The sequence below is a fragment of the Loa loa genome (assembly GCF_000183805.2).
Source record: "Loa loa unplaced genomic scaffold supercont3.14, whole genome shotgun sequence".
In the NCBI taxonomy this organism is placed as follows: Eukaryota; Metazoa; Nematoda; class Chromadorea; order Rhabditida; family Onchocercidae; genus Loa; species Loa loa.
The window spans coordinates 356,289-366,814 of NW_018108194.1; the positions used below are offsets into that span (position 1 = coordinate 356,289).

At 35.2% G+C, this 10,526-nt stretch overlaps 1 protein-coding gene across 1 annotated transcript in view; it reads right to left on the reverse strand.

Moving 5' to 3' along the window:
* Positions 1-1,679: 1,679 nt before the first annotated feature.
* Positions 1,680-10,526, reverse strand: part of LOAG_16712 (associated with TFs and helicase family protein) — a gene marked incomplete at its 5' end in the record, with an annotated part of 14,859 nt that continues 6,012 nt past the window's right edge. Inside the window, 20 exons of the mRNA XM_020449362.1 lie at positions 1,680-2,282; positions 2,682-2,891; positions 3,070-3,351; positions 3,559-3,821; positions 4,082-4,448; positions 4,539-4,681; positions 4,810-4,921; positions 5,013-5,252; positions 5,483-5,591; positions 5,845-6,001; positions 6,469-6,610; positions 6,967-7,246; positions 7,654-7,760; positions 7,929-8,103; positions 8,233-8,414; positions 8,602-8,748; positions 8,869-9,030; positions 9,257-9,375; positions 9,514-9,590; positions 9,757-9,970. Of these exons, the coding sequence (XP_020307132.1) occupies positions 1,689-2,282; positions 2,682-2,891; positions 3,070-3,351; positions 3,559-3,821; positions 4,082-4,448; positions 4,539-4,681; positions 4,810-4,921; positions 5,013-5,252; positions 5,483-5,591; positions 5,845-6,001; positions 6,469-6,610; positions 6,967-7,246; positions 7,654-7,760; positions 7,929-8,103; positions 8,233-8,414; positions 8,602-8,748; positions 8,869-9,030; positions 9,257-9,375; positions 9,514-9,590; positions 9,757-9,970 (4,082 nt within the window). The 3' untranslated portion in view covers positions 1,680-1,688. The remainder of the gene's footprint in view (positions 2,283-2,681; positions 2,892-3,069; positions 3,352-3,558; positions 3,822-4,081; positions 4,449-4,538; positions 4,682-4,809; positions 4,922-5,012; positions 5,253-5,482; positions 5,592-5,844; positions 6,002-6,468; positions 6,611-6,966; positions 7,247-7,653; positions 7,761-7,928; positions 8,104-8,232; positions 8,415-8,601; positions 8,749-8,868; positions 9,031-9,256; positions 9,376-9,513; positions 9,591-9,756; positions 9,971-10,526) is intronic.

The window sequence follows — 10,526 nt, forward strand, 5'->3', positions numbered from 1 at the left end:
AATAATAATAATAATAATAATAATAATAATAATAATAATAATAATAATAATAATAATAATAATAATAATAATAATAATAATAATAATAATAATAATAATAATAATAATAATAATAATAATAATAATAATAATAATAATAATAATAATAATAATTAATAATAATAATAATAATTAATAATAATAATAATTAATAATAATAATAACAATAAAAATAATAATAAATTACACGACACACCATGTTAAAATAACATAAAACATTAACGACATTACAACTTACATTTCAACAATTCTAATGATTTCCAATCAATAAAAATTATTTATGAAGCAGTGTAAAAATAAATAAAAGAGAAACGAAAATTTCAGGAAATCTCGCAACTCGAAATGTAGAAAGTTTGGAAACTGATTGGGACTGCAGCATTTCAACTTGGAAATTCATTGAACTATGGGACCGTCAAAGGATACATACCGTTAATCCACGATAGGACCTTTTGGGAATGTCAAACAAGCCAAAAAAAGTATTGGTACAACCCGCCAACTCCATTTCATGATTCGTGAAGAAACCTAAACCATTCATGGACTGATTCCCCAGAAAATTTCTAACAGATGATCGTGAGATTGATTCAACGGGGTAAGGGTTCAACTGTGGCCAAAATCAGCTCATACTGGAAGACACAGCTTCACAAAACAACCGGTCAAACTTAAGTAACAACTACTATTAATATGGTTGAAAAATATTTTTGCAACTTTACAAAGACCACCATCTACTGTATAATGGATGCTAAAAAAAAAGTTTCATGAATTAAAGGATTCTGTCTATAAAAAATGTTAATTTTGGTATATACATTGTGGTATGATCCAGATTGCGGGTTAGAGTACATTTATGGAAAACAAGTCACACGTCATTTCATAGATACTTAATAGACTTGCAGGCATAATGCTGAGAAAAAAAAAACAATGAAAATTAGAGGTCTGACAAGAGACCTGTCGGGTGAAAAGACCAAATCAGAATCTTCTTTTTCGAGCAGAATTTCGATTCCTATGATTATACTATACCGTGCAGAAGAAAAATCTTTTTTAGAATATACATTTTTTCGAATTTAGTGATTCAATACAACTGCAATCCTAAGTTGAAAATTTTAGTGAAAAAAAATACAAGATATAACAACAGTGAAATTGGAACAACAGTAGAAGATCGCACAGACCACCCACACAAAACGCTATCAAAATGAAAAAACGAGATCATACAAGCTGTTAGTTTACTTTTACATTACTTTCTTATATCATGAAGAGTACATCTGTTTAAACCGCTTCATATTACACAAATAGGATATTGCATCGTAATAGGTACCTAACAAGGGAAAGGTATAAGCAAATAGTTGGAGATCGGCAACAAACTAAGAAATAAAAACATCAAAGCTACCTAAAAAACAGCTTATTTTTCACAGATGATAATGATTCAATTCAGTACTTCTCCTTCTTAATTTCTGTAAATACGGTCCAGAAGAAAGAACTTGAAACCTCCCGACAAAACCGCTCTCAGTACTTCACTGCATTTCTTCGCTTATCCTCAGTGCCGAAAATAAATCTCTGCAGTACCATCAAACCAGCTGGCGCAAATATCGACGATCGAGAAGAAAACTATTCGCTAGAAACGAAATCACTGACTGGAAGATTCATGCTGATAATTATTAACTTTGATTCGATGACAGCTTTTCAACGACAGCATTTAAACGACCTTTGCTGGATGCTTTCTTCGCCGTTGTAGTTGTAGTAGTAGTAGTAGTCCTAGCAGTGGTACCAATAATAATAGTAGTAGCAGTGGTGGGAACAGTAGAAGCAGCAGCAGTAATAGCAGTAGCTGTTGTTGCAGCAGTAACAGTACCAACACTAGTAGTAGTAGTAGTAGTAGTAGTAGTAGTAGTAGTAGTAGTAGTAGTAGTAATAGTAGCAGTAGTAGTAGTAGTAGTAGTAGTAGCAGTAGTAGTAATAGTAGTAGTAGCAGCAGTATTAGTGGTAGCAGTAGCACTAGCAACACTATTCGTAGCGGCAGCAACAGCAGTAGTAGCAATAGTAGTAATAGTGGTATTAATCGGCGGTTTTGTAACCGACGAAACATTTAAGCCGGAAATTGGCGGCGTATTACTACTTGTTGCAATGGAGGAAAACGGTTGACTGAGCAGTAATGATGGATCCAAAGTTAGTAGAGATTGCATCTGTTGCAAATGCAGCGATGGATTCATTAGTGAAGCAAGCATCGGATTCAACGCATCCTTCGATGAATTCTGAAACTTGATTCATTCAAGAGGGGTCAGTCAACAAAAGTTCGAGTTTGCAAGATAACTCTTTCCTTTCAGTCCAAAAAAGAAAATACAGGGAAAGAATAACGCAACTTCTCTCAAAGCGATTTAAAGTGTTTTTCGGGATTCCTTCTTCGTCTTTTCAGCATCCTCAAAGACCTACCTTCACCCTTCCAGATCTCAGAATATCACTGCACATGCATCTCTTAAACATCCCAATTTTTTGACGAAACAATATTAAGAATCAGTGCTTACCAACCCATAAGTTGAAAAGCATTGATAAAGAGAAGAAGCAAAGACAACCAGCGATATAATGCCACAGTGATCAAGGAAAAGTGAAGATTTAATCGCTTTCAATAGAGCATCATATGCCTTAACACTAACCTTGCTCGGCTGAGTAGAACCAGATGCTGCGGCTGCAAGCATTGCATATGATCCAAGTGGCCCATAAGCTCCAAGTCCGAGAAGCGTTTGATTCATTAACGACTGCTGGAGCATCATTTGCATTTGTAAAGCTTCCAAGCCATTTGCGGATGAGGACAAGGATGTCGTATCATCACTCAAACGATCAGTGTAATTTTTCGGTAGAACTGTCTAAAATATCTTTAGTGATACGATTATCTTGCTGCTTACTAGTACAAACGATTGACGAAGTTCTAATAGAAGTCATATCAGAATGAATAAATTAATAATTCGCATGTCGAGTGAAGCAATACCACAACCCTGTTTAGAATTATGTCATAGAAAACATGATAAATAACTAATAACATACAGCAGCTAATGAAGTACTGCTTGAGTGTACATTACAATCCGGATGTTTGTCGAGCCATGAAGCAAGATTCTTCAGCAGCGGCCATTTATCGGCCGAAATCAATGTACCAGTAGAACGTTGAAAAACAGCGGCCCGCTGATCAGTAATATTACGTGAAGCGACTGAAGCTGCTGACGAAGCTGTAGTGGTACTGGGAGAACGAGGGACTTCACCAGGTTCCAGAATTAATGCTGTTGCCGTTGCTTTTGATGAACTTGGATTTGTTTGGGTCGCAAGCACTTCCTACACAACAAAATTACAGAATCATGAATAACAAGAATTATTTTTGATAAGTGAAATGGTTCAACATTTATACATATAAAAGAATATAATTCTTCCTGTAAAAAAATTAATTTCCATTAGAAAAGTTAAAAATCCTTAAACACACTGAAAAAACTATTTAATGCTAAATGTGCAGAAAAAAAAAATCGTGGACCATTATGTGAAAACCTTAGAATGGGTTTCCTTGTTCATTTCCCTTTTTGAAGCAATTCTGTCCGATACTGCTGATATAGATTTTACATCACTTTTTTCGGCTTGTTTTGAGAATGTTGCCTGAGGTATCGAAGGAACTACTGAAGGTGTCGATGATGGAATATCGAGCACATATTTGGGATGTGCTGATAACCACTGTCCAAGATTTTTCACTTTTGGCGCTTGTTCGCCAACCAATCGTGCACCTGTCTCAATATTAATCACTGGTACACGGGTTTCTGGAAAAAATGCATAGTCAAATTTTTCCTTGTGCTTAGATGTTAGAATGCAATGAGATGTGAAGCAGTAAAACAACGGGGAAAAAAAGTATATTTTATATGGGAAAAAGGGAGTGGAAAAAATTTTATTCTTAAATACTAAAGGATTAAAATTATGATGCAAAAGATTGAAATCAAAAAGGAGTTCGAGACGTCCTCTTAATCTGCACGAATTGCTTTCTTAATCTGCACCGTGAGTTTATGATACAAGTACAGCTCACCTGGTGGTAAGTTTGCCAATGCAAACAATTCAGTAAAATTTAAATTATTCAGAAAATTTGTAGGCTGAGCAGAGATGCCAGAAGTGGACGGTTGACTTGCATGGCTGTTATTGCTGCTTGATGATTTCTTCGTACTCAAATTTAGTACATCCTCTTCATATTCATTTGTTTTATTGATGTTCATGGAAGCTGGTGTTGTTGGAGGTGATGCAGGAGAAAGTCCAAATAAACTGGAAAGCATTGCTGCCTGCGCCTGTGCTGATGTAGATGCTCCTGCTGAAGATGTTCCACCACTCGATAAAAGTGATGGAAGAAGAAAGGCGCCTTGAGCCATAGCTGCCGCTGCAGCAAACGGGAGTTGTTCCAGCTAAAAAAAAGATTGAATCTGATGGAAATACGAGAGCTTAAATTTCTTCCAGAAAGCTTCAATTTAGAGGTTTCTTGAAGAATGTCATACTCTTTGCAAGAATGTTTGATGTACTAATGCACGCATTTTTTCTTTCTCCGTATCAACAAATTCTTGTATTGCAGAACCCGGTACGGCACTCTTCTTGCGACCCCGTTTTGAGCGTAGTAACATTGCCGTCCCCCGTTCATCGTCTGAAACAAATTATTAGCAAAAAATGTAGTTCAGTAAAGTTGTGATTTTCAATAAATGACAATTTCATCACAGTTCTAAATAAAAATGGAAATTCGAATTTAGTAAACAAAACAATCATTCCACATACCAGAATCTTCGAGCAATTCAGTGGAAGCAGCTCCATTCCATTTCTTTGTTTGAAGAGTAGTATAAATCTCAGCAACACGTCTCAGCAACGTTCGTTCTTCTGGTCTTATTATCTTAAAAACAAAATTTCACAAAAATCAGAACATTATATAATTCCTATCATCAAAACTGGAACAGAATACAAAAAATCAAAAGTATTATAACCTTCTGAAAAGCTGCCCTATTAAGGATATTAGCAGCTATGTTGTCCAGACCATGTTCATCTACTATTTTGAACAATTCTTCATCTTGTTCAACCGACCAACCACTTGGCATCGCTTCGTTAGAACAGAGCTTGAGGAGTGTTCGTCGATCAGTCAGTGATTCTCGCCAATCATGAATCTGTCGCATCATATTCATCCGATGCATCAGTTTTTGTGCTTTACGTGCCGAAATCGATTCTACCTGGAATCATCGTTGCAAAGTTAAACAACCATAAACACTAGCTATCAGAACAAATGTTTAAAAGGTTCCCATTAAAATTGGGAAACTAGACCTCTAAAATTTGTCTTCTATAATTCAGAAAAGCAGCATGAAATTTTTAGGAAAAAATTCTAAAGTGTTCTAAAGTCCTGGAGTAAAACGTAAATGTCGTGAACGGAAGCAAAAAAAAGTGTGAAAAAATAAAACCGAACCTTTAAGGCTCGTTGTAAATCAACGGCTGTTATTTCATTACCGAGCTGTTTTGTGCACATGGACAATACGCAGTACAACTGCTCCATCAGATCACTATCGGTTTTTTTTCTAGAAGTGGAGAAAGCTGTCGGAAGCGAGTCCATGAAATAATTGTAGATGGATCATCCTTAACTCCATAACTTCTCAGAACACGCATAAATTCTGCCTCTTCACGTTTAGTCCACCTGGATTTCCAAAGCATTTATAATGCAAAGTTAAGATATAAAAAACTTCAACAAAACTTCTGGTGATCATACAACACAAGCATCTCTTATCAAGCTTAATTGTGTATTCAAAAAAAGAATTAATTAGCCAAATTTACGTTGAAAATGTCAATGAATCATGTCGCTTTCTCTGGAAATGTGTTAAAAGACGCCGGAAACGATTCAACAGATCCGAGATGTTCGGGAAAACCTCAATTTTTTTCGAGCTAAAACAAAGCGTTGGATCAACACGCATTGCATCGATATTTTCTAGACCTGAAATTTTTTTTTCTAAAAAAGATGAAAATAGAAAAATGAAAATAAACGTTTAGAACACTCCACAAAAGTTCGAAACTAATTTTATGGTTGAAAAAATTTGTTACTGCCCAGAAACAAATATCTCCATAGATGCTGTAAAACTGGCAAACAGATGAAGTTGGATAAACTATTTCTTCCGTGAAACAATGAGAAATAAAATAGATCTTTTAAGCAAACTATTACATATAAGTCTTTATTTTATTTTATTTTTTTTTAAATAACTGACCAACTACTATGTACTTACTGTTAAAACAAGAGTGAAACAGAAAATCTTAATGAACTACAGCTCAGATTAGCTTAATCAAATTAGCGAATTTACTGGTGCGATAACAACATCACTGAATCTATCTTTAATCCATTCGTTGATTCGGTCAACAAGAGTTAGAAAAGCAACGACATCAAGGAGAGGGAATTAACGAACTTACCATGTTTGTGCGCTCCAATCAGGAAACTCTTATCACATTCAGCATCCCAACCAACTACGAAAGCATCATTCATATCAACTGACAAATCGATGTCCTTTGCTTTTGCGTTGTTCATTATTGTTTCGCTCTTACTACCAATTATCTGAAAATTAAATTTATAGACAATTTTTGGAGGCAAGAGAATCAACTCAAAACAAAGTTGACTTTTGTACGAAATTACATGTAAACTCTGAAACAGTTAATATTTAAAGGAACCATGACATCTTAATCCATCAGCTTAACGCATCTCCGGTAAAGAGAGAGGTCCTGAAAGCCTTTCGATTAGCTCCCAGTGATAACTCTGAAGTCATAAGAGATGGTCTGGAGTCTATTTTGTCCGGAAAAAAGTAATTGACGTTGATTTTTTAATGGCTAATAAGAATAGCAGACAATCTGGTAGTTCAATAAAACACATTTCCATATTTCCATGTTGAAAGTTTAACACAAAGATTTGCTCACTTCGGTATTTAATATATGAAGTTGGTGCATCCGAATCAACAGTTTATTTGAATGGCGATGAACATGACGTTGGAAAGACGAATCAACAGCAAAAGCTGGCGGATTATATTCCGGCAATGCTGCCCAGCCTTCATGGAATACTGATGTCAAACCAGTGTTTTTCATCTTCTCTGTATTCTTGCCAGTAACTAAACCTCCTTTTGGGATTATCAGCCGCCAAACAAATTCACGGATTTTCTCATCCCCACGATATTCACGAATACAATGTAATAACAGTGTCCTATAAATCAAACTAAATAAAAATCTGAAAAAAAAAACTGAAGAAAATTTACTGCACAAATGTTGCAATTACAGAAGTTTCGATATTGATAGCAAGAAGTTATTAAGGATTATAGCATGAGCTGATGGATCGACCACCTACTTACTGAAAGATCAAAATATTTCAAAACGTAGGTAACACATTTAGATATTTAATGGACCATGCAACATAGTAGAAACAAGAGTAGAGGGTCAAATAACATGGAAAATAACACTGAAATATCCATCAACAATACAATTCTTCAAAAAAAAAAAAACCAAATTTTACACAGGTATGATGAATCAATAAGCTAAAAGATTAAAAGTCACCAAATGCCTCACACTTTAAACAGATACCTCATTCCTTCTTCGGAAGAAAACAGAACAAACCTTGAAATATGTTCAATATCAATTTCGGTAACATTATCCTTCAAATCCGAAGCTTCACGCATCACTTTCCAACGACCCCAGCCAAACTGACCTAGTACCTTTTCGATCTAAACTTCCGTGCATAATTTTTAGAGTTGCGATAAAGCACAGAAATTAAAAAACAAAAACCTAATGATTTCATTTAAAGATGAGACAAAATAAAAAACTCTGAATAGACAACTCAAACAGCAGAAAAGAAAGACTGGAAATTTTGAAGGATGCAAATACGAGCTGACCTTGAAATATTCACTTTTATTGAACGCTAGCTCATCTGGTCGATATTCTTCATCCTCAAGGCGCTTCTTACGGTCACCTTTTCGATCACTTCGTTTTCGACCTTTACTGCTATCATCACTTTCCTCACCTTCTGTATCATCAGCACCTTCCGATTTGTAAACATTTTCTTCGAATCTAAAATTTAAATCATTGATTATATCTGCCTTTAGTGACCTTAACTTGATTCAACACTTCGGAACTTGTTCATTTTTTATAGAAAAGGTCGAAAATTTCGCGATTCTTTCATTAATATTAAAATGAAACCTTTTTTTCCGATTTCTCGGTTCAAGAACAATCAGCTGTTTATCTGCCTGGCTCATTTCTGTATCAATATTTGCCTTTTTAGCCCACTTAGACCAAAAATTAGGATCATCAATATCAATATCTTCTCTGTTTGTGGATGAATTGAATGATGCCTTTGCAAAAGTCGACCCTTTCACACCGGCCTAAATAAGAATTTTACATATTAAAAAAAGCCCAATTTACTAAATTGTTTGTTTTTAAAAAAACCACCTAGGAAATAAAAAAATCACTGCGCTTGTGAAACTGAAGTGTTGGAAATAAAAATATTTCGAAAATATGACACAAAACGAAGAGATTGATAACGACACAAATGAAAGAACCGATATTTACTTCAAGTGTTATTGTAGTTGTGCGGCGAAGAAGAATTGTTTCGATATCTTCTTCATTAAATTTACTCTCCTCAGCATTTTCTTCCATAATTGCACCATAAGCTCCCTTTTTCAACAATTCTTCAATTTCCTTCCGTGATAACTGCTGCTAAAACAAGAGAAATCGAAGTAGGGATACATTTTCTGCATGAATGAAAGGTTAATGGGAATATACTGAGTGATGGAAGTCTACTACATAATTTCCAGAAATAGAAGGGCGGTGACTTACTGAAGTATCCTTTAAAGCAGTAGTAGACTGCAGAACGGCTCTATCTAAACCTAGCTTCAAAGATGCCTTATCGAACATTTCACGCTCGTATGTGTTACAAGTAATTAGACGGTAAACTTTCACCATTTTCGTTTGACCAATCCGGTGACAGCGAGCTTGTGCCTGTAAGGAATCGGTTTTTTAATTATACTGATATCCATTAGCACGAAATTTTTTTAAAAATAACGCAATAAAAAAAGGATATGTTGATGTTTTTGATATACAAGAAATCACGAAACAATTCAAAAAATAAAAAACAAAAAATACCGCAATTGACGAATCGATTTTAGTTCGTAACCAATGAAATGTACAAACAAAATTAAAATCAAAATAATTTTTTTTAAATTACCTGTAAATCGTTCTGTGGATTCCAGTCAGAATCGAAAATAATGACAGTATCAGCTGCCGTTAAATTGATTCCAAGACCACCGGCGCGAGTACAAAGTAGAAAGATAAAGCGATCAGAATCTGCAATTGTTATACAAATAAACATATGCTTCTTCAATGTGAACAATAAGTACCAAAGAATGATCCCCTCATCCAATTTTCCCCAAGGATTACTATTATGAATTTAAGGCAGTGAAGGAGATTAAATTTAAGGGACACCTTTTTTACTGAAACGATCAATAGCACTTTGCCTCAAATCACCGCGAACATTGCCGTCGATTCGCTCGAATGTATAACTAAAATAATAAGCCGGAAATTATCAAAAATTAAGCAGGATTTGACCTGGTCTTCATTAAACCCATATTTTTTACTTCAGTTGAAAATCTTAAGAATTATCGTATGAAATATCTTAATTAGCAAAACACTGTGGATGGTCAGTACAAATCATGAATTAGAACTAACTTCTGTGCAATAAGAAATTCTTCGATAATGTCCAAAACACGGACCATTTGGGAAAAAATCAATACTTTATGACCATCTGTATGCAATTTCGGTAACAGTTTCGCAATAAGAACCAATTTACCGGATGACTGCACCAGTGCGTACTGATAAACATCATCCTCACTCCAGTCGGGATGCCCTGTTTTCACTTCCGCAAGAATCTGTTCCTCAGCACCTGAACTCAAAGCAAAGCGATACATAGATTTTAAAAAAGTTTTTCGCAAATTATTGCAAATCTCACAAAAAAGCCTCAGACTGGATCTAGCACACATATTTTGAATATATCTGACCTGGGCATCTAGCGGCCCGCGGCCGGACGCTGCCCTCCAGCAAGTTTTTCCTGCCTGCGGAGCCGCGAGAAAAGCCTACCGTCCCCGCTCTTCTCTTCCGCGTCCGAGTGACACTTGGGCGCGTAACCCGTCTATGTTGGCAGACGATGGAGACTACCCCTGATTGGCTATATATATATTGGAACCAATTAACAATTAATGCTGCTCTTATGTAGTGACTTCCTAACTTTTTATTTCTTCTTTTTCATACCACAAATAGGCATACCAGCCTGCCTTAAACCAAAACCCTCCTGCTGATTTTCCATCACAAGTTCATCACCCCAACATTAAATAGTGATGCAGCTAGGTCCTCCACATTCTCACTGAATCCATTACAATGTTTCATTAATTGCTTTACATATATATATATATATATATATATATATATATATATATATATAT